At 33.8% G+C, this 27,628-nt stretch overlaps 4 protein-coding genes across 5 annotated transcripts; 3 read left to right on the forward strand and 1 right to left on the reverse strand.

The window, feature by feature from the left end:
* Positions 1 to 3,381: 3,381 nt before the first annotated feature.
* Positions 3,382 to 6,792, forward strand: LOC107941610 (VAN3-binding protein). The gene is made up of 7 exons (XM_016875175.2): positions 3,382 to 3,835; positions 3,969 to 4,067; positions 4,764 to 5,205; positions 5,291 to 5,512; positions 5,597 to 5,646; positions 5,792 to 5,849; positions 6,017 to 6,792. The coding sequence occupies exons 1-7, from the start codon at positions 3,491 to 3,493 to the stop codon at positions 6,229 to 6,231; spliced, it is 1,431 nt and encodes a 476-aa protein (XP_016730664.1). The 5' UTR covers positions 3,382 to 3,490; the 3' UTR covers positions 6,232 to 6,792.
* Positions 6,793 to 14,494: 7,702 nt separating this feature from the next.
* On the forward strand, positions 14,495 to 17,390 carry LOC107941606 (DNA-directed RNA polymerase III subunit RPC9). 2 transcript variants are annotated; one of them, XM_016875170.2, is made up of 5 exons: positions 14,495 to 14,704; positions 14,813 to 14,896; positions 14,975 to 15,092; positions 15,186 to 15,338; positions 16,834 to 17,390. In XM_016875170.2, exons 2-5 carry the CDS (start codon positions 14,889 to 14,891, stop codon positions 17,074 to 17,076), a joined length of 522 nt encoding a protein of 173 aa, XP_016730659.1. In that variant the 5' UTR covers positions 14,495 to 14,704; positions 14,813 to 14,888; the 3' UTR covers positions 17,077 to 17,390. The 2 variants fall into 2 exon arrangements, with proteins under 2 accessions (XP_016730659.1, XP_016730660.1); XM_016875171.2 differs by having other exon boundaries at positions 14,556 to 14,721.
* A 1,170-nt stretch (positions 17,391 to 18,560) lies between these two features.
* Positions 18,561 to 21,259, forward strand: LOC107941618 (1,2-dihydroxy-3-keto-5-methylthiopentene dioxygenase 2). The gene is made up of 7 exons (XM_016875187.2): positions 18,561 to 18,833; positions 19,591 to 19,696; positions 19,775 to 19,869; positions 20,041 to 20,155; positions 20,246 to 20,370; positions 20,726 to 20,796; positions 20,906 to 21,259. The coding sequence occupies exons 1-7, from the start codon at positions 18,810 to 18,812 to the stop codon at positions 20,970 to 20,972; spliced, it is 603 nt and encodes a 200-aa protein (XP_016730676.1). The 5' UTR covers positions 18,561 to 18,809; the 3' UTR covers positions 20,973 to 21,259.
* Positions 21,260 to 21,697: 438 nt separating this feature from the next.
* On the reverse strand, positions 21,698 to 25,942 carry LOC107941617 (perakine reductase). Its single transcript, XM_016875186.2, has 7 exons — positions 24,658 to 25,942; positions 24,002 to 24,172; positions 23,708 to 23,920; positions 22,521 to 22,693; positions 22,351 to 22,447; positions 22,098 to 22,251; positions 21,698 to 22,020 (listed from the first exon to the last, which is right to left on the reverse strand). The coding sequence occupies exons 1-7, from the start codon at positions 24,715 to 24,717 to the stop codon at positions 21,845 to 21,847; spliced, it is 1,044 nt and encodes a 347-aa protein (XP_016730675.1). The 5' UTR covers positions 24,718 to 25,942; the 3' UTR covers positions 21,698 to 21,844.
* Positions 25,943 to 27,628: the final 1,686 nt, after the last annotated feature.

The raw sequence follows: 27,628 nt of genomic DNA on the forward strand, positions 1-27,628 counted from the left end.
TAGTAATCAAGTCATTTATCACAAAGACAAACGATCTGTGACCACGTTTACTTTTATCATTTACCCTTTAGTTAGACTATGAATTCTACTATTGTGAATGATGCTACATATTGCAAAAGTCGTATACCCAGCGCACTAGCTTTCGGTTCTTTATCTATTTGAACTCAGGCTTTTGCTTACATCAAAGTATACAAGTCACGTATACATAGTCCATCATCCACTCAGGATTAATTTATGCCACACTATAAGCGCCACTAGCTTTCAGTTCATGTCAGATGTACTAACAGTCCAATCAGTTACATATATGTCTCTATCTTCTAAGAGTCAACAGCTCTGATACTGAAGACAAAGTATCTCCCAATTGGACTTGATAGACAACATATTAGTCTTTCAATCAATTTGCTCATTTTAAATTAGGCTAAGGACATGTTTAAGTTCATCTACTAATACAAGTTGTAATTTCGTATTACAATCTGACCACATAATACCGTTTACTATTAATTAAACATTAGATAACAGTGAGCTAATATTTGCTTCCATTTTACTTTGTTTGCAAATACATGAGGACAATATAAAAATGATGTTATAATATGTATATTTTATTAAACCAATTTACTCGAAAAATACAAGTATACGTATATGAACATACTACACTTATATCACCAGATCCAACAATTTTAAACATTTTTATATTTAAATTTTAATTTAAAAATACTTTTTTATTTAAATTGAATTCGGGTTAGTTAGTTTGAAGTGCAAAATTCCCTGCCCAAACTTGGCCTAAGTTAAGCCTAACTTATTAGATCGGGTGAGCTACTCGACCCTTAGACAGACCTAATTCCCCTCTCCCTTTTAAGATTTCAAAAATTGATTTGAATGAGTAAGCTTACATTCCTACAAGTATAAATATTCTGGATTGCATGTTATATGCAATTTTTTTTTTAATATTTTGCTTTAATCATGAAATACAATTTTAGTTTTGATTTTGATATATCTTGACCAATATGAGGTTAAGTTGTAATATAATAAACTCGTTTTCTTTACAATTTAACCTCATATGATAACAATAACCTTAATTATTATTAATTAAATTACATTAATTTTTAATTAATTGTTATCATAAGTGAGTGTTTTCATTATTAATTCTTTTTTTATAATAATTTCTATTAGTTTAGAAAATTTAAAAATTTTGCATATTATTATCTTTTTTTTTTCATAGTTAAATTTTATTCTCGGTATAATTTAATAATTTTTTTTATAATTAAGGAAAATTTAATAAAATGTACTTTTAAGTTTTACATATCGTCAACCAAATAATAAAATTTTACATTCTAGCCAAATGAACCAAATGACATAATCTAACTAATATGGTAATGTCCTATAGGGGCATTTAGTTCATGAAATGTAAGATTACTTAACATGTTACCGAGTATGTTAGATTCATGTTTAGTTCATTTAGTTGGAATATAAGATTTTGTTGTTTGATTGACAAAATCTGAAATTACTTGAAAGTAAATTTTTAATATGTATAAGTAAAAAATGTTAGAATGTGGACTTAGCGTCACTACCTTATTAATCGAGAAATCATTGATTAACAAGATGAAACCAGTATGTTTGATGCATGTTGTCAAAGGATCCTACAAATGCATAATGAGGATTCTAATAGTGATGCCTTTACACTGATTTGATTGGTTTTGATGTACTCATTTAATGCAGTTTTTTCCACTTAAAAAAATTATTGCCTCAATGCATTTCTCTTAACCATATGCCATTCATTCAAGGGATAAGCATTTTGGAGAATATTTGACTAGATACGGAGCTTACAGGTTATGGTATATCCTCATCCCTATGATGTGCATTGAAGTTTTACCTTCAAAAAGCCATTGATTCAATGAGTGGAGAATTTTTTTTTTTTTGAGGTGGTTCTCAAAGCAAAAGGTTTCCTCCTTCCTTTATTACTTGGATTATGGGATGCATAACTAGTCCAAGATTTTCAATCTCTGAAAATGAAAGCTTAAAAGGATATTTCTGAAGAGAGGGATCTCTTGTCCCTATACATCTTTGTCATTGTTATGAATATTCTATCTTGCATGCCTAATGTGGCTAGAGCTAGCAACATTTTTCAGTATTATCTTAAATTTTAGAAGAATGAGTTAACTCATGTGCTCTGGGGATGACTTGCTCATTTTTGTCAAAGGAAAAATGGAGTTTTTTTTATTGGAATTCAATGAGTTCAAAACTTTTAGCAAAATAGTTAATTGAATTTTAGCTTGATTAGCATGGGCATTGTAATCATGTAGGAGGACGTGGGTTCGAGTGTACTGAAGCGCATTATTCTCCTATTTATAGGTTGAAGAGGGACTATGAATAGTTCTAGACATTATGTCAGAAAAAATAGATATGATTGTTAAAAAAATTTTTCTAACAAAATAGCAAATATAACATAGATTGCCCAAAACTTTCCAAATGATTTATGCATATAAAAAGGTTTTACAAATGAAAATAATGCTTGATATAATAAGATGACCATTTCAGTATATATGTTGGGGACTAATTTACTTTTCATGTTTATTTTAAAATAAAAAAATTAATTATTTTAATATTTGTAATTTATTCTTGCTAATAACATTATCTCCACAATTTGAAATTAGGAGCTGGCACGGTTTTAGTTCCCTTAAAATGGAAAAATTTTAATTTAGATTCTTTAAAAATTTTAAAATTTAAAATTAATAAAGATAAAATTGCACTTTGACCTAATTAAAAATGATAAAAATTTAATTTAATCCTTTAAAAATTATAAAGATATAGTTTATTAAAATGGTGAAATTATATTTTTACTATCATAAAAATTATAATTTAATTTCGACTCTCTAAAAAAATTTCTAGCTTTACGTTTGCCACTGAACTAAGAAATTGTTAGCTAATAAGGGTACTTGATAAACTCTAAAAAAAATTAGATATATTTAGAAGATGATAATAAGGATTATTCAAAAATTAAACTTGACCGATTAAGTCTTAATTCGATTGGCATTATAAATTATTTTACGGTAATATATTTTATTCAATAGAGATGGAAAAAGAATATTTGTCTAAAAATTGTGAAACATTATTTAAAAAAAATAGATAGTATTTGTTCCCACTTAATTCATTAAGCAATATTTCTGACTTCGAGAATACTAAAAGTGGCAAACATAACCCGAGATGTACTGATTCTTACTTCAATGATTAATCCCTGCCGTCGGATTTAATTACCACACTTTACCTGATCATCAAGCGCGTGACGGTGACACCAAAAAAAAGCCATATTTCCAATTTTATCCTCGTCTACTTTCTCGAAATTACTACTTTATCATCCTGAATTAAAAAAAAAAAAAAAAAAGGAGTGCTGATCATTTCATTCCCTGTAAACACTGTCACACTCTATAAAACTCATCACATTTCCTTCTCTCACAAAAAAAGAAAAACCTTTCCTTCCCCAAAAGAAAAAAAAATGGAGAAACCCGTTGTGCAACCATGGAGACCGGAGCTGATACCGGTGCCGGTTCCGGCACCGTTTAGGCCACCGGAGACGCCTTTGGAACCAATGGAGTTCTTGTCACGTTCATGGAGTGTTTCAGCTTTGGAAGTTTCAAGGGCTTTAGCTCCTTCTCAGCCTCATCCTTCCTCATCGTCCCATCAAATGTGCTTGAAAGGTTCTTCTTCAAGTGGAAATGTCGTTATACAAGAAGACATAGCCGGTGAACTTGAAGAAAACGGGATAGTTTCAGGCAACCCTTTCTCTTTCGCTTCATCTGAAACTTCCCAGATGGTCCTTGAAAGAATCATGTCACAATCGGTAAGTTTAGCAAAAAAAAAAAAAACCTATGTCAAGACAAAAGGAACATCTTTTTATTTTTTTGGTTTTATTGTTTCCCTTGTAAAACAAAAATTCTATTGTTTCAAAGGTTTTCTATTTTGTCTTTTAACAGCAAGAAGTATCTCCAAGAACATCCGGCAGGTTATCTCATAGTAGTGGACCATTAACAGATAGCCCCCCTGTTTCACCTTCTGAGATTGATGATGTTAAGGTTTGTTTTTATATTTGAACCCATGTCTATATTTTGCTGTTTTTTTTATCATAATATTCGAATTCGAAACAACAACGAGCTCTTTGTTTTTTCAAAAATGGACACATTCAACGATAATTTGTTAAATACGAAGTATAAAAAACCAAAAAAAAAGGAAAAAAAATTGGGAGAATTATTTGGTTTTATCTTTAAAGGAATTGAAATTTTGTGGATAAGTGCTTGTTTTTTTACCACAGTTTTAGGTAGTTTCTGAGTCACTGACTCAGTAACATAAATCTCAGGCTTTCTCAGAGACAGATGGAGAAGAAAGTGAGAATGGGCTCCTGTGTTTTTGCTTCACTTTATTCAATGTAAATAATTTTTTTTAAATGATAAATGATGGTCTTTTTAAACAAAAAAAAAAAGCTGTTTCCTTTCATTATTTCAATGGAGGTTACACTTACAGCTTAGTACTGAGTTTTTTTTTTGAATTATCAATATTGCCCTTGTCTGTTTTTTAGTTTCTGTCTGAAAATTTTGTTACGTTCTTTTGGTATGAGTCAGTACGCGGGGCGCGTTGGTCCCTATAACGATTTGTTTTACCTTTCATAAAATTGGAAGCTTTCTTTAATGGCGGTGGTTGTTTGTTATGATATTAAGTTTCTTTTCTGTTTTTTTTTTAAAAATTAATGGCTGTGGATGATTTCAATTTTGCAGCAATTTTGCCGCGCTAGTAATTCCCTCAACATGCAGTACCGTACAAACACGGGGATAGGGGCGGCTACTCCTGCGACAACTGCCGTGACGGGTGGTGGGAAGACAGTGGGCCGATGGTTGAAGGATAGAAGAGAGAAGAAGAAGGAAGAAACGCGGGCTCAGAACGCTCAGCTACATGCAGCCATTTCTGTTGCCGGGGTAGCGGCAGCCGTGGCAGCTTACGCGGCAGCCACTGCTGCTTCCTCGAGTGCTGGGAAAGATGAGCAGAGGGCAAAGACGGACATGGCTGTGGCATCGGCTGCCACTCTTGTTGCTGCACAATGCGTGGAGACAGCTGAAGCCATGGGAGCCGAGCGTGATCATTTGACCTCCGTCATCAGCTCCGCCGTCAATGTCCGGTCTGCCGGAGATATCATGACCTTAACTGCTGGTGCAGCAACAGGTATACATATACATACATACATACATACATATAATTTGAAATTGAAATGGTTGAATTAATGGTGGGAAATTGTTATCAATGGCAGCATTACGAGGGGCAGCCACATTGAAGGCAAGGGCATTGAAAGAGGTATGGAACATAGCAGCTGTAATCCCTGTTGAAAATAATAAAAATGGTGGCAATGGCAGCAATGGGAGCTCCAATGGCAGCTTTAGTGGTGAGCTTCTCCCTGAAGAGAATTTCTTGGGAATCTGCAGCAGAGAATTGCTTGCTAGAGGCTGTGAGCTTCTCAAGCGCACGAGAAAAGGTAAACACAACACTCGCCCGAGTCCGGGTATCATCGAACAAGGCCATTTTGACACGATGTTTACCATTGTTGTGAATATTGCAGGTGATCTTCACTGGAAAATTGTCTCTGTTTATATCAACAGAATGAACCAGGTACCCATACCAAATTGCTCAATTATTGTCGAGCGGAAAAGGATTTGTGATCAAGTCTTGAGTTCGATTATGTTCTATTATTGGGGAATCAGTCTTATTTGCTTCTTTTGTTTAACATTCTTTTGAAACTTCTTTTTGTTACAAGGTTATGTTAAAGATGAAGAGTAGACATGTTGCTGGGACCATCACAAAAAAGAAAAAGAGTAAGTGATTATTAGCTTTGTCTTTCTCTAATAATGTGAAAAATAAAATAAATTCAGAAATGGATGTGGTGCTTTCTTTGTTCCATTTGGGGATTTGAGAAAGCTAAAAGTAAAAAAGAAAAATCAAAAGGGATTGTCTTTAACATTCTTCAATTTTTTTTCTGCAGATGTTGTCTTGGAGGTGATTAAAGATATGCCAGCATGGCCCGGCCGCCACTTGCTCGAAGGCGGGGAAAACCGGAGATACTTCGGGTTAAAGACGGTTATGCGCGGGGTCGTAGAGTTCGAGTGCAAGAGCCAAAGAGAGTATGATATTTGGACTCAAGGTGTATCAAGGCTGCTATCCATTGCTGCTGAGAAGAACAATAGAAATAGGATTTGAAGCTTTGGGTTCACATTCAGGGAGTGAAATTTGACAGGAAGGGTATACATATTTGGGGAAATTTTAGCCATTTAGGATCTCAAATGCTTTCTTGGAACATATTTGATATTTGGGGTTGTTTAATATTGTATAAAGTTGGAAATTAAAGGGGAAAAAAAAAGTTATCCTAATGGATTTGTGGGCAATTTTTTAATTTTTGAACTTAAAAAAAAAAAGGGTAAAGCTGTTTTGAATGAAAGTACCCAAATGCATGTGATCCAAGTTGCTTTGTTCTTTCACTATTGAGGAAACACAAAATTTGGGGTATCTTGGACTAGGGGGATGGTCAAAAAGGAGAAGAAAGGGATCCCATCTTGATGAAGGAATATATATATATATGCGTTCTTTATTATATATATTTTCATGTGAACTAAAGTTTTTTTCTTTTTCTTTTGTTTTTTTTTTATAAATTACCCCTTTAGCTCTAGGATTTAGGTGGTGTTGTTTATGGTGGGACTATGATTGTAATGGCTTGGACTTGGTGAATCAAGGACTTTGATAAGAATATATTACCTTTTATTAGTTAGAATGTACAAGGAATTTTTATTTGTTTTTGGATTATGATATTTTTTTTATATAAGATAATGGAGTAGACAAGGACATAGATTCTAGTTGTGAATGTTTGAAATTATAACAATCCCTAAGAAACTGTTCCAAATAATGCCTTTTTCAGACTTGGATCAACACTGAGATGGATCCATGCTATCATGCAATATTTTAATTGAAATTGTATAATGGGTTTGCTTTGTTTATGGCAGATTGTTTATTTTTGGGGTGATGAGCTCATGCTATTGAAATGAAAAAGGTTGATGTTGTCCAAATGTTAAAGGATGCTATTGCTAACCCAAGAATTTCATAACAACCTTGCTTTCCTCTTGTGGCTCTAAAACTCAAAAAAAAAAACCCTAGATTTCTGTCTTACTTGATCCACACAAAAGGTCTTCTTCTAGGCTTCTTAGAAGAACTTGTAATGCAAGAAACAAAATTAGGTGAAATAAAAAATGAGACTTGAGGCATGAATCACTTTCCTTGAAGTTTTATTTCGCCTTTAGGATACAACAAGTCATTAAACAACAAAAGTAGAGTTAATGAAAATGGCATAATCTAAGTTTTTGTATAGGCACTGAATAGTTATACATCAAAATATGTGTTCCTTGGTACAAACGTTTTGGCACAAGGTATATTTTTCAATAACACTTTTTTATAGAAAACTACGTTTCTTCAGTTTGAAACTTTTTAGGAAAAAATATGTTATTTCAGAACTATTAATTCATAAACAACTTTTGATAAAAATAAAATAATAATTACAAAAAATTATTACACAACCAAATTCAAGCCCGAGTGTCGAAAGAATTTATACAACTCATAAGAATTTATCAATATGGAATTACTAACACTGCAAACTACTAACAATCTCCCACTAGTTTGGAATGTTAGTAATTGATTTGCCTTTCACACAAATGAAATTATGCATACAAGATGGTATTTCTCTATTTGAACCATTTATTAACAAATGTACTTTATGGTTATTTGTAAGGATACTATTTATGCCAATAATGGTTATGCAAAACTAACATTTAACAAAAAATTATGTTGTGTGAGAACACAATTTGTGACAATAATTAAGTGCGTGTTAGAAGTAGTTTTACTTTTGTCTATATAAAAAAATTTACGATTAGCCCTTTTTACTATTTTGCTTTGGATATTTTAAGATTTTGTTGTATCTTGGAGGCATAATAAAGCTTTAAAAAAGTGTCTCCCGCCTCAGAGTTTATTTTATTTCTTAACTATAAGCATTTTTCTAATAAATACCCATAACTTAGAAGTATCACTCTTTGACCCACAGCTTGAAAGTACTACTTTAAGCCCATAAAAAGTTGTTTATCTCTTTTATGTCCCTCGACCATCTCGGTATACCACCACCCATGGTTTTCATATAAATCGAGATTTCACTATTGAGCTTCTTGATCTCTACACACAATACTTCTACTAGTGCCTCAAAGTGTAACGCCCCAATTTTCGAGAATCCTGTGAATGTTGGCATAGGTTTAATTATGTTAGTGGGCCTTTAGAAAGCCTAAACTTAAGATAGAACCCGACAATTTTAGTTAATTTTTGTTCCATAAGAAAAAAGGGGTGAAATTATGAAATAGAACCTATGTGAAAATGTTTGAAAATGCTATAGGCTAAATTGAAGTGGCCAAATAAATAGGAGTGCAAAATAGGAGGATTTGCATGACAAACCTCCCATTTTACATGAAGTGGCCAGCCATCATGTTGTTGTAGACAATATGAGCACTTGATATCCATAATTCATAGTACAAATTGATAATGGGTTAGGTAAATGTTCTATGATAATGGATTAGGTAAATATTCCATGATAATGGGTTAGGTAAATGTTCCATGATAATGATTTAGGTAAATGTTCCATGATGGGCATTTCATGTCTTTTGTATTAAAGAATTAAATGGATGAAATATGAAATTTTATTAAAAGAAAAAAGGGTGAAAAGAACAAAGTTTTGTCCATATTTGTTTATCATAGCCTAAAGTTAGAGAAGAGAAAGGAGAGGAGAAAGCTCTTGAATGTTCGGTCACTTGGGGAAGAAAATTGAAGGTAAGTTCATGGTAGTTTGCTTCTATCTTGATGTTCATGAGTTCTTCTTGATTCTACCTTAACTCTTGAAGAATATTTTGGTTTTTGGTTGTGTTGTGAGCATTTGGTCATCAATTAAAATGAAGGAAATGGTTGTTGTTTCATGTTCTTTTGATGAAAAATGGAAGATAGGTGAAGTTGAGCCAAACAAATGAGCATGCATGTGCCTTAGATGCTAAGGGAAAAAAATCGACTAACATGTTGTGCTTTAAAATGATGAAATGGAGATTATACTTAAGTAAAATCATAGATATGTGATGATTGATTGGTGATATACATGTTTAAATAACAAGCATGCAAGTTAGGTGTGAAAGAGTGATTTGGTAATAAATCTACTTGGGACAGCAGCAGTAACGTGAATTTGGAAAATCACCATAAATTGTGGGAGATGAGTTAGAAGCTGCATAAATTATGTAATTAAAGCTTAATGAGTCTAGTTTCAAATGGAATAAATGAAAACATATTTTGAATTCTGTACAATGAGAAATTTGATTCGTAATGCAGAGTGGTCAATTAGTCAAACAGTGAAACATGGGAAACTTTAAGAAAAATCTGGTATTGATTGGCCATACCAAAAATTCTGAAAATTTTATGGATAGAAGATATATGAGTCTATTTTCAGGTAAAATTAACGGAACTTGATTTGGAGTTTCATAGCTCCAGTTATAAATAATTTAGTGACTATTGCTCAGGAAGACAGCTTGCAGTGAAATTATGATTATGTGGTAAACATTGACAAAAATTTGTTAATGAGTTGCTTATTGATTTCTTATAAGCTTACTATGATCTGTAAGTGTGGTTGGTCGAATATTGTAAGGGGTTAATACGTAGTTCGTATTTGAATAGTTAGATTAATGTGTTAGTAATCCAATTGTAGGCGGTTCGTGCGTGGATCTCGTCAGCATATCGTCGCAAACAGGTGTGTAACTAACACCCTCTTTCTTAGTCTAGATCGGCAAAAGTCGAAAAGCCGAAATGCTGAAAACCGGTATTTTGTAGATTTGCGAGTGTGCGAATGCTTGTGAGGTAAATCGATTAATGTTTTAGGTAAGCTGCAATGTTTGGACTGCAAAGTGCATGATTTCTGTGCCCTCGATATTTTTGGGCTTAATGGGCCAAAATTGGAATGATGGGCCAACGGGCCCAATTCGGTAAGAACCCTCGGTACGTGATTCTGTTAGTACGTGAAAGGTAGGAATATGCATGAAAAACCCTAAAATAGATAAATTACTGAAATACCTTTAAAAGTGGAAAATTTACAGTTTTACCCCTAGGAGATAAATTACCGAAATACCCCTAGGGTTAAATTGACCTAAATGCATGTTTGACTGTTGTTATTTACTGCATGCCATGTTGTTATTATCTGATGCATGGGACTGCGATATTGACGGAGGAAGTACTGAAAGTGGCTTGTCCACGTACTGGAGGCTTTGCCTCAATTTACTGTTAACTGAGCAGCAAGGCTGCAACTGTGGAGTGTTGGGCTGGGTGGGTTGAGCTATTCCCCACATGGAGTGTATGGCTGGTACGGGTGGAGTTTAGTGGTTGGTGGGTTGAGTAGTCTCCCCAAATGGGCTTGCATATGTTTACTGATGTTGCATGTATTTTGAAATGGGCCTATGAGCCATACTGTTATCTGAATAAGGTGCTAAGGCCCAGTTTATTGTAATCTGAAAAGGGCTCTGCTCCAGTACCACTGTTACCTGAATGGGCTTAGGCCCAATAGGCTTGAGCTGACTTGGGCTTTGAATGGGTTTTCCTTACACACTGAGCTTCCCCAAACTCACCCCTTCTTTAACCTTGCAGGTGAGCCTTGATGTGGGTGACTTGGAGCCAGAGGGGATTCAGAGTGGCCATGGTGAATACTTTTGGGTTTGAAAAAGAGACTGGTTTTCTTAAGTTATTTTTAACTGCTATTTAATTTTTGGGTTGTAATAAGGCCATTTTAACTTTATTTTCTTCTTTGATTTTTCTGAGATTATATTATTAAAAACAACTTTAAATTGATGGATACTAATTCAAATGGGCTAGACTTAGGGCGTGATTTCAAAACGATACTTGTTTTTTTTTAAATAACACGACGTCACGAATATTCGATTTACCAAAGATAATCACTCAAAGAAATTTCAACTTGTTATAACCAAGTGTGGCAATGGATGTGGGCATGTCTAGGATTGGATCCAATCGGAGAGCTTGGTACTTAAGCAGCCTTCATGGCTCACCTCCTCTGTTATGGATACCTACCTGGTGCCCAGCTTCCATTCACTTGGTTAGTTTGACAAAAGTCGGCTTTTTAAAACATCAAAAAGGGAACACGGGTTTTTGACTTCAAAGTGGCACGTCAGATTCGACCTTAACGACTGGGCTGGGTTTGGGGTGCTACACAAAGGCTTAGTTCTTGTAGACAATCACTCTTGGATTGATATATATTATTTAAATTATTTATTTCATGAGATTGACTCACATTATTTAAAGAGGTCTAACTAATTATATATTCTTATTGTTTTTTTTTGTTATTTTTCATATTATTTATAATTTTAAATCTATATTTTGTTTGAGCTTCTTGATCTCTACACGCAACACTTCTACTAGTGCCTCAAGGAAATTTTGTCAATGTTAGGGTTGAAATTTTATTTGTATTAAAGATGTTTTGGCTGTCAACTTAAAGGAGTCACATTTTCTATCATCTTTTTAACTTAGTTGTTGGTTTCTTCTCCATTTTTAGGTTTTAGTTCTTTACTTTTCCGAGCTTAGTTGTTTTAGTGGTAGTTTTATCAATTTTTTAATGTAGCTTTTCTTCTTTTTATAATTAGATACTCAAGCTTTTCTTTGTTTTTTGATTTCTCTTCAAGTCCTTTAATATATTTAAGCTTTGTTGAACTTTAAAAGTGTAAAACTCCTAACTTTAGTTGTATTTTCTTCTCCATTGTTGTTGTTATCATCTTTTCCAAAGAACCTATCAAAAGCCCCTAAGATTTCTTTAACTTTGCTTTTATGTTTTCTTCAATGAATCATCTGAGCATGTATTTGACTAATATTGTTGTGTTAATGATGGCTAGTAACTAAACTTTATGGTGGTTGGCTGATGGAAATGTTGCATATTTAGTTTTTAGGTTAGGGACTAAATCAAATAAACTTCAAAACCTAGAATTGACGTCTTTATGTGAACATTTAGATATGTGAGACCGAGAGGAAAGCCTATTGAAACTAACTTGATTGTCTCGATTTAGCTTGGTGAGGTCAAGAGACAAATGAGACTAAACCATCTAGTTTAGTAAAATGGTGAGCGAGAGGTAAAATTGAACCAATTAGGAGTTTGAACCATTTATATCTCTAATCCAAGAACTAATTAGCAACATGGAAGTCAACCAACCACTTTAACTCTTTGAATTAATTTTTGCACACTTTGGATTATTTTGCAATTTAGTCCTTTTAGGTAGTAGATAGTGTATATCCTTGACAATGATTTGTTGTAATATAATACTTAGTGAGTAGCTAGCTAGACTTCTTATTTGCATGCATTTTCATTGTTGATCACCTTATCACCCGAACTCTTTTGGGTTCGATCTTCGAAATACTCTGTGTTATGTTCTGTTGTAACAAAAAAATACTATAATTGACTTATCACACTTGCAAATAACAAGTATATTTCTTATTGTATTTGTGTTGATTCCATAGCCTCGACGCATGCCATGCTGGGGCGCGATCAGGAAGTTCAAAACAGTAAATCACATGTGATTTATTGTATGTTTTGAGACATAACCTCCAATAGCTATATAACAACTATTTTTCAGTCAAGTCTCGAGACATTTTGGCAAATCTCGAGACATACATTGCAAGGACAATTTTTAAGCTCGAATTTAATACTTGCAACGACTTGATTTCATCCCCAATGGTCATAAACGTATACAAACTTGTTCCTTGGTATAAATAGTCTTCAGGATTCAAGAGTTGAACATCCAAACATCAAAGTCAAGAGAAAAGCCTCAAATCCTTTATTATTTTTCATTTTCTCTTGTACGTATCTCTAAGAACTTATTGTTAGGTTTATCATTCTCATTTCCATTCTTTGAGAGAGCCAACACTTGTAAACACACACTTTTGAGAGGTCCTCATTACTTACCTCATTTCTCTTGGTTGCAAAGAGTATACTTAAGGTTTTTGAGATAAAAAGCCTTAAAAGGATTAAAGAGGATTTTAGTTGAGCCTTAAAAACTACGAAGGATTCTAGTTAAGCCATTAAAACTAGGAGAAATATTCTATCTTAGCCTTGTGAAAAAATAGAGATTGTAAATGTTATATATTTTCATTGAAAGGTAACAATTCAAGTATAATTGTTATATCCCTTTATTACTTTAGACACATGTCAGTAAGATAGAAGGTGTTGATTTCTCTTTTGACTCAACTTAACGTGGTGCCCTAGTTGACCACCCAACTAGACTAGAGGAACGACATCCTTCCTTTACCAAGACCATTTGCTAGCAAACATTCCTAGCGAGTCCTTCCACTCCTTATTAATGAGATAATCACCTGCTTCTAAGGCACTCACTTTTAGGTGTGGACACTCCTCAAATGTGAATGCACTCTTAATACATTAAGGGGCAATTTAGGTGTAATAACCTCATACTGATTAAATTCGTAACAAAATAGGTTCCACAATGCATGTCCTTCACGCCCATGAATATTCTTTCCGCATTTTGTGTTGAATCTAGTGTCCTAAGTATAGTATATTCGTTTTGTATACTTTTTCAAATAATTTGGTTTAGTAAAATATCCATTGTTTACCTTAATATTCTTTATTTATTGTCCTTAACAGTTTTTGTATGCTAAACAAAATAGAAACAAATATTGACTCATTGATTATCTAAAGTTTCACTAATACTAAGCGATATTACATGATCGGATCGTAATATGAAAATCCTTGGTAGATGTATACCATGATAGTGGAGGTAGGCATCTGGGGTCGAACCACTATAAATTGAAGTGTCCAAGTTGTTCTCTCTTGTTCTTTTATTTTAAAATAGTTTTTAATAAATTTTCAAAATCCCAAATCACCCCTCTTGGTATTTTCAGTCTTTCATTATGTACTAGTTTATCACATATATTTTATATAATTTAGTATAGTTATTCTATTTTAAGAAATGGTTATGTTTTCATGTTGTATTTGCTTCGTGTCTTAATTCATGACAATTTTTTTTATAATTTGTAATACTGATTCAAATTAAAAATATATTCACAATTTTTAGCGTTTTTAATTTTTCTGTCAAAAAAGATTCCATTTGGCTTATTAATTAAGTTGTCTTTTTATTTTAGAGTGTTATATATGATTGACAAAAAATAAATATATTAAGTTGACGAATTCTAATAGAAACTACCAAAAACGATAATAATTGCACTAGGATTTTCAAATTGGAAAAAAACAAGAGAATTAAATTCTTAACTTTTAAAGTGTAGAGACTAAATATCAAATTCTATAAAAGTACGGGGACTGATAGCATATTTTAACCTTTTATTAAACATATTGGAATTTATTTAGGCTAATAATGTCTTTATCATCTAATTAAAATCCAAACATTAGGTTAAAAAGCCCAGACTAAAGCCCATAAACCCTCAGCCCATACAATTGTGCCTTCTTTTCTTTCCCGCCGGCGCCACTGGCTCCTTCTTCTCTTTCTTTATTTTTTTCCATCTTTTACGGTGCTTTTCTCCCTATCGGCCATCACGACTTCTTCTTCAAAAGCCAATAGCAGTGTCGGGAGGATTAGACACATATCCACGGGTGTGGCCGCCGTTCTGGCGAGTCCTAGCATTTTCTGTTTTGTGATTTATTCATTTATCGATTTATATTGTTATATATATATTTATTTCTTTGCTATCACATTTGTAGAGTATAGCCTTGTAGCTGACACTCCTTGCGCTTGTGTTTTGCCCTTGCAATTTATCATCTCCTCTACCCCTTGAGGATGAAGATGTATGTTCGGTCCCTTCTTTCTCTTTAATTTGTCGCTTTAAGTTTGTTTCTTAGCGTTTTTCAGTCATTTTGTTGCAGAAAAGAAGCTAATGCCGGCGCACTTACCAATTTCGAAGTACTCGATTTTCTACGATCTCGAGGGGCATCGAAGGATCCGACAAGAGTTATTGTTCCAATAGCACCATCTGAGTTCAAGGTTGAATTTTTGTAGCAAATTTGCTTTCTTATCTATACTTATTAGAAGAGTGAAAACGGTATCTCTTACTGAGTTTTTCTTATTATGTTCTAGGTTTATGATTACTTGGTAGAGAGTGCCGCTTGCAATCAAACGAAAGAACATGTCAAGGAGTTCTTGGAAAGGTGTAAAAGTTATAAACTTGCAAAAGCTGAGGTGCTCAACATCATCAACCTCAGACCATCTGCATTAGTTGAAATTGACCCGGTAAACCTTTTCTTTTACATGTTTCTATTCTTGTGATATATTGCTCAAGGTATCATCCATGGTTCAATCATGTTTTTAAAGCTAAGCTGCATTAGTTGAAATCAACCCGGAAAAACTTTTCTTTTACATGTTTCTATTCTAGTGATATATTGCTTGAGCACCATTCACTTATTCGTATCAGCCACGGTCGAATGACACTAAGCTGCATTAGTTGAAATCAACCCTGAAGAACTTTTCTTTTACATGTTTCTATTCTAGTGATATATTGCTTGAGCACCATTTTCTTATTTGTATCATCCATGGTTGAATATTGTTTTTAACGATAAGCTGCATTAGTTGAAATCAACCCGGAAAAAAATTTCTTTTACATGTTTCTATTCTAGTGTATATTGCTTGAGCACCATTATCTTATTCATATCATCCATGGTTGAGTCCCGAAAAAAACTTTTCTTTTACATGTTTCTATTCTAGTGATATATTGCTTGACCACCATTAACTTATTCGTGTCATCCATGATCAAATCGTGTTTTTTTATATCTAAGCTGCGTTAGTTGAAATCTATCTGGAAAAACTTTTCTTTTTCATGTTTGTATTCTAGTGATAGATTGCTTGAGAGCCATTATCTTATTCGTATCATCCATGGTTTAGTCATGTTTTTAAAGCTAAGCTGCATTAATTGCAATCAACCCGACAAAACTTTTCTTTTATATGTTTCTATTCTAGTGATATATTGCTTGAACACCATTTTCTTTATTCGTATCATCCATAATTGAATCATGTTTTTCTATAGCTAAGCTGCATTAGTTGAAATTGACCCGGAAACACTTTTCTTTTACATGTTTCTATTCTAGTGATGTATTGCTTGACCACATTATCTTATTCGTGTCATCTATGGTCAAATCATGTTTTTTATATAGCTAAGCTGCATTGGTTTAAATTGACCCAGAAATACTTTTCTTTTTACATGTTTCTATTGATATATTGCTTGAGCACCAGTCAATTATTCATATCATCCATGGTAGGATCATGTTCTAAAGCTAAGCTGCATTAGTTGAAATCGATCTGGTAAAGCTTATCTTTTACATGTTCCGATTCCTGTGATATTGCTCGAGCACCAGTATCTTATTCATGTCATCCATGGTTGAATAAGGTTTTTATAGGTAGGCTGCATTTACAAGGATGTATGATTTTTTTTTTTTGTCAACTCTTATGCCAACAGTACGACATCTCATGGTACATACTCGAGTCACTTCTTCTTGCCAAATAGTATGGCAAACATTGGAGCATAATATAATTGTTTTGCAGAAGAGGAATGAGTTTATTACATAGCTATATTTGATTTGTCAAAGAACCATCTTCTTTGAAGCCAAAACTTTGTCTGGTTGGTTCATGCAGTCATGGGTTAAGAGTTCAAATTCCAACATCTGCAACCCCTTCTTTGCCTTCTTTGGTAATTGGCAGTTGCTTTACTTAATTTGGCCTTTTCTCTCTCCAGATAATAGAGGAATCTGAGAAACGATTTGGGGAACAACTAGAAGAGCTTGTTAATTTGGTGGTAGAGGTGTTGCCAGAGCCTCCTACACAAAAACTTCCTGAACCAGAAAGCAATGAGGTTAAAGAAGACACCGTGGATGGAAAAAACATGGATGAGGATAAAATGGAAACTGAAACAGGTGAACAGATCGACAAGGATCAAACAGAGCCAAATGAAGATGGTGAGCAAATTGTGGTTAGTTAATGCCCCTCCATGCCTGATAATTCCCATGACAATGGTGCTCCTGGTTTTGCTTATATATTATGAACTGAAGTTCATGCATTAGGAACCTCTATAACCAGTGGAATTATCCTAGTTCTTTTTTTCTTGAAGCAGATGATATGTAAAGTTGAAACTCTATTTTGCTATATCATGCCCTTTAGCTATAACTTTCACAATAATTTTTGTACGACACATAAGTTTCCTCTAAAGGTCTCTTTTAACAGCCGACACCAACTGCTGCATTTTTTTTTCTTATTCTAAAACTGCGGCTCCTTCGGAAGCCCAAATTCGATGGATTTCTGGCTCAACACTTTCCTCATGATTTGCTTCAAATTGGAATGGACATTTAGCCAGTCTTGTACCTTTACTATTCTCTGTCTCTCTTGTTGATACAAGAACTGGGCAATGATTATAAGACTTATCATAAGTCTGGGATAATAACAAGTGCTTTTTGAAGAAAATATTATTATTAACAGGAACCATGATCAATAAAAATACAAAGACACGGTATATAGTACAAGTGATAAGTAAACTACTACAAATTAATGCATAAATGTCTCCACAATAATCTCAAAAAGAGAAAAGAAAAGAGAAGAACAAATTGACAGTAATGGTAAACAAACCAGAGATGTATCAATTTGATTAAGTCGTTGAAATTTGTATCTTAGCCTCGCCATCATTAAATCAACTTGATGATGAATACCAATTAATCAAGAAAAAATTGTCAAAAGCCACAAGAGACTCAGTATATTAATGATAAACAAAAGATCGAGTGTTAGATGGCCTATCTTCCTCCTCCTCGTCTTGATCTATCACCAGCACTATGATCTATCACAATAATACTCTTTGAGAACAGTTTTTAATTGATCTGGTGGCACTATAAACTAAGGTAGTGAGAAAAGTTATGAGAAAAAAGAGAGTTAAAAAGTGAAAAAATAGAATATTTATATTTATATATAAAAGTATATTGTTGTAAATATTCAAGTACAACGAGTAGTAGGCCCTGAGCTAATCTTTAGTTAAATTTTGAAAAGCTTAATGCTACGATACTTTTCAAATCATTCTGGTCATTATTCTAATGCAATAATTTTTACTAAGAAGAATGCCAATGTGGTGACAATTCCACCATTGAGAAGGTAATGAGTTACCCATACAACACATTCTTGTACTATTTCTCATTATATATTTTAATATGTTCTTTTTAATATAATACTTAAAATTAAATATTTTTAAACTATATATTTTTACATTAATAATAATATTTATATAAATTAAATTAAGACTCAATCCGCTCTTCTCTCACATAATTATAAATCCAAATTCAAACGTTTGTTTTTTTAGTCAAGATCGAAAGTAGACCATTCCTGAATTCACACAATGCTTGATTTCTATGTTCGGATGATGAGATGAGAGCTCACGTAAGCAAAGGTTTGATTTAACCTTCCCACCCCCGAAGAAAAAAGAACGCGGACCGGCCGGTCAGCTCCATCTCATGTTAAATGACCATAAAGCCCTTTCCACATCCATCACGTTTCTAAAGGATTTCGTTATTTTCGGCCCAAATAAATAGGAAGGGTTTATCTGTCTTTTCACTTTCACATTCCAGCGAATTCTTAAAACTCGTCCCCAAATTCTCCACTTATTAGCGTTGCCTGGAAGCTTTTTTTTTTTAGAAGAAAGGAGATTTTTTTTTAATTTGACGGAAAAAAAAAACTATGACCATGGGTTCTGCAGACAAGGTAAATCTGTTTGTTTCATTGTAAAAGTTGTTTACAGCATTAATTTTCCGGAGAAAGTTTTTCTATGAGCGGTTTTTTTTTTCCTCCTTTGGAGATGTAGTGTCGTGTTAATTGTTTGCAATTTTTTTATTTTAGTTTTTCCTTATTCAGAAGCTGCTGAATTTGAGATTATTTATTTTAAAGCTAGTGATTTGAAAGATTTTTTTTTTAATTTTAAATTACAGCCATGGAATTGAAAATTTCAGCTATTCGCATGACTTGGTAAACTGAAGCTTTATTGGGATTCTCTATGGCGATTTTAGTTCTTTTTGGTGGGTGGGCTCAATTCAGATTTGGTGGTTAAATATATTTTGTTCTTAAATTTTAGTTGATGTATTGGTTGTATCTTATATTTCAAAGATTGTAAGTCAAAATTCCAATTTTTTTTTGTGGTCATTTTTAAAGAATTGGCTCCTCATATTGAGGATTTGATTGATAGACTTGTGCTCTTGTGTTTTAAGTACTCTTAATGATTACTTACAATGCATTATTGTAGGAATAAATGTAATATTGAACCAGCTAAACTCCTCTGATTCAATTTATTCTTCTCTCTTTCAATCCTTTCTTATGACGTGGCATTGTGGGGAGCAAGTTGGTTCATAAGATAGTTATTGGCGACTATTCATTTTTCTTTGTTCAATATTTTATATATGTTGATGAATGATTGGAAAAGGAAATGAGGTTTTTTGTTGTGTCACTAACTTTTTGAGTTTTGTAGAGGGAGGAAGTTATTCAGGCATGGTACATGGATGATAGTGATGAAGATCAGAGGCTTCCTCATCACCGTGAACCTAAGGAATATGTATCCTTGGATAAACTTGCTGGTAAGCATCTTAGATAAGAAGCAATTGTTATTAGGTTATTCAAATATTTTCGACATTGTACTCGTGTTTACCTTGCAGAGCTTGGAGTACTCAGCTGGCGATTGGATGCTGATAACTATGAAAATGATGAAGAGTTGAAGAAAATTCGTGAAGAACGAGGTTACTCCTACATGGTGTGTACCTTTTTTTTCTCTTAAAAAGAATTTTCACATTTGATTCTGATGCAAACAAGTGCTTATAAGTAGGGTTTACTAACCATCAAAGAATGTTTGTTCTTCACTTGTTTGTGCTTATAATCAGATTGTACTGCACCCTTTTATTGACAAGATACTCTATTTCTTCAGGACTTCTGCGAGGTTTGCCCTGAGAAGCTTCCAAATTATGAGGAGAAGATAAAAAATTTCTTCGAAGAACATATTCATACTGATGAGGAGATCCGTTACTGTGTGGCAGGAAGTGGTAGGATCCCTTGATGACCTTTTTTTTTAAAATGATAGACAAATTTTCTTTCTAATTTCTAGCTGTCTTATTGTTTATTTCTTTGTGAAGGTTATTTTGATGTACGGGATCATAATGATAAATGGATTCGTGTGTGGGTGAAGAAAGGAGGCATGATAGTTTTACCTGCTGGAATTTATCATCGCTTTACTCTGGATACAGACAACTATATTAAGGTACTAAGCAACCCATCTACCTCGTCTTATTCTTCCAAAAAGCGCACTTTTTTCTGACGCGTTGTTGTAGGAGGTTCCCCTCATTCATTTAATAAATGAGCATTAAAGCTCGATAACGTTTGAAATGAATGGATGGATGTGGGACGTGGTTTTTAATTTGAAAGGATGATTGCTTTCATGTAGCCTCCTTATTATCAAGTGTACATATTCTTTCTATTTTGTCTCTGGAGTTAGTGTCGTCTCTATAACCTTGTTATAGTTTCTTTAGTAGTGCTTGTGATATTAAGAAAATTTTAAATGTATGCATTTCTCTCTCTCTGGGCCTTGACATTTCCTTGAAAATTTATCAATGTAGGCAATGCGGCTCTTTGTTGGTGATCCAATTTGGACTCCGTACAATCGTCCGCACGATCATCTTCCTGCAAGGTATGTTTCTTCCTTTGAATGTGGTGAAAATCTCTTCTTTCTCTTCACATCTTTAGTAAAAGAGCATTTGAGATCTGCTTGATGACAAACATTTTATTTTGTGTTGCAGGAAGGAGTATATCAAGAACTTTTTGCGGGAGGAAGGTGGTGGCCAAGCCGTTGATGCTGCCGCATAAAATCAACATTCATCTGGTGGTGGCCAAGTCGTTGATGCTGCCGCATAAAATCAGCATTCATCTCTGGTATCGTGTCTTATAAAATATGAAACCCCGGATTTGTGGTAATAAATAAGTCTAGGCTTGTCTGCTTTTGATGCGTGGATATGGATCGTTATGGTTGTTGCTTGCTATATATTGCCTATTCCATATCGAAAATTCGCAAACTTGCTATGTATTTCTACATTTTATGTGCTTACTACCAGATTGGCTCTTAATAATCAAAGTTTACATAATATACATTTCTATCTTTGGTTTCTGCTATTGCTTCAAAAATTTCATTCTTTGTTTACTTCTCTTGTTGAAAAAAAACTGAACCGGACATTAGACCGGTTACTGGTTAATCTTTCGATTCCTGATTGAACCGGCCGGAATAATATAAAATAGAATGGGAGATAAATAGATGGACTGGTTCATCCCAATACATCAGATTTTCGGTTAAATCAATCATTTCTTGATTGTATATTGATTCGATTTTTACAACTAAGTTTTAGAAAATTAACAATGATTTTCGTTTTAGCTGGTGTAATTGGTATCCTTACTGTTATAATAATCAGGAAAATTTAGGTTTGAATGCTCTTCTGATTTAAGGGTTCAAGGGGTTATGGGTAATGTCTGGCAAAAGGGTGCAGATTGATTTGTCTTGGTGAATAAATGGGAATGGAGTAAAAATGGTGCAAAATGAATTATTTGAATTCTATTCCACTTTTATATAATATTTAGTTTTATATGCTATTATACATAAGACCTTTCATTTTCATGTGTAAAGGCAGCAAGCTTTAACTCAGTCCCCTTATTTTTATTTTTTCTTTTCTGCAATTTTTTTTTAATTTTTACTTTAATGGGGTATTAGCAAACTTCCAGGTATATTCAGATAAGAGTCTCATTTCCCTTCTGCCACTCACTTCATCAACAGGCACAGCATCACAAATTTCCTTCACATCCTCTTCACTTAGCTTCAATCCCAAGGATCCAACATTATTGATCATGTTCTTTACTTTAGTTGTCCCTTCAATGATTCAAAACAAAAGCAAATAAATACAGACCAAAATTTAGTTAACAGTATCAGTATCAAGCAAAGCATACCAGGGATAGGGACGATATCATGTCCTTGATGTAGAAGCCATGCCAAAGCAAGTTGAGGAACAGTGCAACCATGCTTTATAGCCAAGTTGGAAACTCGAGTATATAATAGTTTGTTCTTCTCTAGATTCTCTCCATTGAACCTTGGATAGTTTGCCTGTTCCATGAAATAACCCATTTTTTATAATCTAACTTTTCTACGTATATATTCACCGCAAAAAAATGATTGAGAAATTGTTGTTGTTTGTCCCATTACCAATTGGCTCCCATTAGGCATAGTTTCCTCAACTCCCTTTCCTCCAAAAAAGCCCCTACCAAGGGGACTATATGCCACTATCCCAATTTCAAGCTCTCTGTGCGAGTTCATGCAATAAATTATTTGAAGTATATATATGAGTATCTTGTAATCAGGTTCCATGAACTTACCGGCAAAGTGGGATTATTTCATCTTCGATTTCACGAGTCCAGAGTGAATATTCCATTTGTAAGGCAGTGATGGGATGGACTTTATGTGCTCTCTTTATTGTATCAATGCTTGGTTCTGATAGTCCAATGTATTTAATCTTTCCTTCTTCCACCAGCTTCTTCAGCTCTCCCATCTTTACAAGAAGCAAACAAGTAAAACACTCGTTGGAGCTACTCTTATCTATTGGGTTGGTTTTTATTCGGGTAGATTTGGATAGTTTAGTGTTTAGTGTTAATTTTGACTTCTACTCATTTTAGGTTTGAGTTTTTAAATTGACCTTTACAAATTCAGATGTTCAAATTACTACATATTCGAATTGTTTTGGATTCGAATTATTAACTTTTTTATGGTCAAATCAAATTGTTTGGACTCAAATTTAAATGAATTAAGTTGTACATTTTTGTCATGACTCGTCAATGGGCAAGGTGCTACCACTTTTTGGGGTTGCATCATGAGTTTAAAATTGGCATTGTCATTTTTGGGCATCCACTAAATTTCAAGATTTTTTCACCCTAAAGTATGTTGTAGCTAAATAAAATTGTACTAGAGTTGCAAGAAGAACTATAAGGGAAGCTTTGAGCTTGAACATGGGAGGCACACTTTAGGATGACAAAATCTTGAGAGGTCAGCCCGAAGAGAAAAATATTAATATTTTACTCACCAGGCTAGCATGATCTAACTCAAGGAAGTAGCATCTTGTTGATCGACGAATAATGATATATGTTTCTTTATTCCAAATCAAAATTGACAGATTTAATTGGAGTCATAAATCGTATATATATTGTTTAAGTTATAACCTCAAAGAAAATTCGATATTGTCCATTTCGGTTTTCCATTGACCCTTTAGGTTTTGTCACCTTGAGGTACACCTAGATCAAATGGTATCAGAGTTGCAAGAAGAGCTTCAATAGGGAGAGCTCTCAGCTTGAACATGGGGCACACTTTAGGATGACAAAACCATAAGTGGTCAGTTCAAAGTAAAAAAATATCAATATTTATCTCAAACAAGTGGTAGTGCCTTGCCGGTCGATGAACCATAACATCAATTATTTCGAATAATCTTTGATGGGTCTAATTCGAGCTGTAAGTTCAATATACTTATTTAAACTAAACCCAGAAGGAAAGAAATGATGTGTTTGATACATACAGTATCTTCAATTGGCACTGAAGTATCCACGCGATGTTGAAAGTAAAGATCAATGTAGTCCACATCAAGCCTCTCAAGACTAGATTCACAGCAAGCTCGAACATGTTGAGGGCTACCCTTCACCTCAATCAAAGTTCGCCCCTTTGATTCTGATTTCACAAATCCAAATTTGGTAGCTACTTGAATTTTTTCTCGAGGAAGCTGCTTCAATGCCTAACAATCCAAACAAAATGAAATTTGCCGATGAAACCCACAATCTAATTAAAAAATGTTTGCTTTGTGCTATAATATTACCTTGCCAAGCATGATCTCGTTATCATGGTTTTCCCCGTAAATGTCAGCAGTATCAAAGAATGTAATTCCCCAATTGAAAGCTTCTTTTATGATTGAACATCCTTCTTCATGGGATAAAGGAGCATTGTATACTCCTGAAAGTCCCACGCACCCAAATCCTAATCTCGAAACCTGCAGGTTTAATCGTATTGAATCGAAAAATTGGGATGATCTTAATGTTGATAAAGATGAGCATTAAAAAAAGGTTAAATTATGTTATTAATCTCTGTAGATTTAGTTCCTGTACTTTAATTTGATCAATTTTAGTCCCTGTACTTTTTAAAATTTAAAATTTCAGTCCTCATCAAATGATAACTATTAAATTCATTAAGTTAATTTTGTTATTTCCAAAATCTAATGTGCCAAACATATATTATATGTGTAACACCATGTCAGCTTGTTATTTCAACATATTACTCACTAAAAATTCAGTTAATGGATTAATGACTGTCATTTGCGTCAAGACTAAAATTTCAAAATTCATGACTTGGAATGATCCAATTGAAAAGTATGGATTAAATCTACAATTGTATGTATAGTACAGGGACTAAATTCATAACTTTTACAAAGTACAAGGACTAATAGCAAAATTTAACCTAAAAAAGGGTAGATGTTACCTCCAATCCTTGACTGCCTAATTTCACCCTTGAATGTTGAATTTGGGGTTCCTTGTCCATTTGAAGGGAACTAGAGCTTGAAGGTGATGATGGGTAGTGGCTGCTGTTGGGCAATATATAATATGTAGGGTGATTTGATCTCTTTTAAATACAACAAAGGTTTCTTGTATGAAACGCCAACTTCTTGTTTCCATTCAATTCGTATAATAGGACAACAAAGGGCATTTCCCTACATTTATTTATAATCCTTGATCGTGATAATAGCAACATGTTGACAGTGATCCTGCCGGAATTACCCCCAGACACCAGAGACTTTTGTTTTAAGTGATAACGGCATTACTGCTTTGTTTCGAGTCTGTATCATTCCTATGTAGGTTGATGGGAAATAGAGTTGTCCATTCTCTCGCTATCATGAGCTTAGGAAGAGATAATCTATTAATATTCAATAAATCAACAAAACATTTCATAATTCAAGTATAATATGAATTACAACCAAAATCTGAGGCTACGAAGCTCTTGAATTTTTACAAAAAAATAAGTAAAAAGATAAAACAGAAGTCACAATATTATATGACTAGGTTGATATCGTGTGTAATTGATCACACAGTCGTGTCGCCTTCCTATATAAGCTGGAGTTACACGGCTTGTATTCCATTTTTGAGGTGTTGAAAAAATTAAATTGTAATTTTAATTATTTATATAGCAATAAGATTTATTATATTTATATTAATATAAATAATAATATTTACCCTTAAAAGCTTCACTAGAGTTCTTAAAAAAGAAAAAGCAACTTTTATAAACATGTGAGTTTGTAGGAGTAAATAAGTGTTGAATATAAGTACGAATACGAATTTTCTGAACTAATAACAAATATATGTAAGTTTGTATATGATTTGAGTTTTTACAAAATTTTTATAAATTTTGCAAAATGTAGGCATCACATTTTGATTTTAGCTTCCATATGTTAAGTCATTCGTATTCGTATATGTGCCCGATACGAATATCAAACATGATACCTTAAAAAATTCACATTTTCTTTCAAAGCCCATAAGATTTGACACATCACCATTTCAGTCATGCATTTTATTTGGCACTACAACTTAAGCACAAAGAGGGTGAAATTCACATCAGCAAAGTGACAATACTTCTCAACAATGGTGCATTTTTTTTCACTTCAATGGAGTATTAGCAAACTTCCAATCATATTTAGAGAAAACTGTTGTTCCAATAGGGTCGGAAGCGTGTAAATTATTGTACTAAAAAATCACACAAAGTTCAATTCCCAGGGAAGAGAGGTGGATCACATGGATCTCTTAAATACCAAGTCTTTCCTTAGACAGAATATCCCTTCTATAGTAATTTAATAGCACAATTAAATACTACTATTATACCCTCAAATATTGAAAGAAAAATAGGACAAGAAAGAACACAAGAGATTTAACGAGGTTCGGTAAATTATACCTACGTCCTCGGGCACTAACACCAGATGATAACTTTACTATCTCCAAAATATTACAAACAAATAGAATTCCTTAAGAATTCTCAAATGGGAGAAGAGAGAAAACTAAGAGAGAAAGATTGGTTGGGATGGTTGAAATGAGAAATGGTTAGGCCTATTTATAGTTGAGGTTCAGGGACTAACTTGCAAATGGCCTAAAAAATTAGAGACCAAAATTGCAATTATACCATTCAACTTTAAACTCAACTTGCCAACCACTTTTTACTTTCTTCTTTCGGTGCCAATTGCACCTCCCACCATTTTTGACTTTTCAACAATCTCCACCTTGAAGATTTGATTAGGATAATCACATCTTCACACACTTCCTTCAACTCCCCAAATTTGATAAAGCTATCTTTTGTAGTGCCTCCAAATGCGCTCTCGAGCGCCATACACCTAAAGGTGCTCAAATTCTCAGGATGTTAATCAAGTTCAAACAATGATTAAACTTGATTGTTGTTACCACCTTGGTCATCATATCTGCGGGATTATCTGCTGTCGGAATCTTCTGAAGTAGAATTTTTCCTTTTTCAAAGACTTTCCGCACAAAGTGATATCTTACGTCGATATGCTTGGTTCTTGAATGATAGACTTGATTTTTCGCTAAATGAATAGCACTCTGACTGTCACAATATAGACTAATGTGACTTTGAACAACTCCCAAGTCTTTCAATAATCCATTAAGCCAAATAGCCTCCTTAACAGCTTCTGTAACTGCCATATATTCTGCCTCTGTAGTAGACACAGCTACTGTAGACTGTAAGGTAGACTTCCAACTCACTGGGGCTTTCGCAAGAGTAAACAGATACCCCGTAGTTGAACGACGTTTATCTAAATCACCAGCAAAGTCGGAATCAACATATCCAACTACAAACTGACCAAGTGCTTCATCCTGTTCAAAAATTAAACCAACATCTACGGTTTTTCGAAGATACCGTAGAATCCATTTCACAGCTTGCCAATGTCCTTTTCCAGGATCATGCATATACCTGCTCACAACTCCAACAGCTTGTGAAATGTCAGGCCTCGTACACACCATCGCATACATCAAACTCCCAACTGCATTAGCATATGGGACTTTCGCCATATATTCTCTTTCATCTTCAGTCTTCGGAGATAATTGAGCACTAAGTTTCAAATGAGAAGCAAGTGGGGTACTTACATGTTTTGTGTTTTCATTTACACCAAAACATTGTAATACCTTTTTCAGATATTGCTTCTGATTTAAACAGAGCTTGCCTCTCGGTCTATCTCTACTTATCTCCATGCCGAGAATCTTCTTGGCCTCACCTAGATCTTTCATCTCGAACTCTTGATTCAACTGAGCCTTCAGCTTATCTATCTCATTTTGGCTCTTCGAAGCGATTAACATATCATCAACATACAAGAGTAGATAAATGAAAGATCCGTCATGCAGCTTCTGCAAATATACACAATTGTCATATTTGCTTCTTGTGTACTTCTGCCTTCTCA

This window comes from Gossypium hirsutum, chromosome A02 (genome assembly GCF_007990345.1).
Source record: "Gossypium hirsutum isolate 1008001.06 chromosome A02, Gossypium_hirsutum_v2.1, whole genome shotgun sequence".
Taxonomy (NCBI): domain Eukaryota; kingdom Viridiplantae; phylum Streptophyta; class Magnoliopsida; order Malvales; family Malvaceae; genus Gossypium; species Gossypium hirsutum.

Excerpts from the sequence above, each read along its gene's own strand:
- LOC107941610 (XM_016875175.2), top strand. The coding sequence starts at position 3,491 with ATGGAGAAACCCGTTGTGCAACCATGGAGACCGGAGCTGATACCGGTG. Across the intron at positions 4,068-4,763 it reads CTGAGATTGATGATGTTAAG|CAATTTTGCCGCGCTAGTAA; the intron begins GTTTGTTTTTAT and ends TCAATTTTGCAG. Across the intron at positions 5,647-5,791 it reads ATATCAACAGAATGAACCAG|GTTATGTTAAAGATGAAGAG; the intron begins GTACCCATACCA and ends TTTTGTTACAAG.
- LOC107941606 (XM_016875170.2), top strand. Across the intron at positions 15,093-15,185 it reads TAGCACCATCTGAGTTCAAG|GTTTATGATTACTTGGTAGA; the intron begins GTTGAATTTTTG and ends ATTATGTTCTAG. Across the intron at positions 15,339-16,833 it reads CATTAGTTGAAATTGACCCG|ATAATAGAGGAATCTGAGAA; the intron begins GTAAACCTTTTC and ends TTCTCTCTCCAG.
- LOC107941618 (XM_016875187.2), top strand. The coding sequence starts at position 18,810 with ATGACCATGGGTTCTGCAGACAAG. Across the intron at positions 18,834-19,590 it reads CCATGGGTTCTGCAGACAAG|AGGGAGGAAGTTATTCAGGC; the intron begins GTAAATCTGTTT and ends TGAGTTTTGTAG. Across the intron at positions 20,797-20,905 it reads CACGATCATCTTCCTGCAAG|GAAGGAGTATATCAAGAACT; the intron begins GTATGTTTCTTC and ends TTTGTGTTGCAG.
- LOC107941617 (XM_016875186.2), bottom strand. The coding sequence starts at position 24,717 with ATGGACAAGGAACCCCAAATTCAACATTCAAGGGTGAAATTAGGCAGT. Across the intron at positions 22,694-23,707 it reads CAGTGCCAATTGAAGATACT|ATGGGAGAGCTGAAGAAGCT; the intron begins GTATGTATCAAA and ends CTTCTTGTAAAG. Across the intron at positions 22,448-22,520 it reads GAAATAATCCCACTTTGCCG|AGAGCTTGAAATTGGGATAG; the intron begins GTAAGTTCATGG and ends GAACTCGCACAG.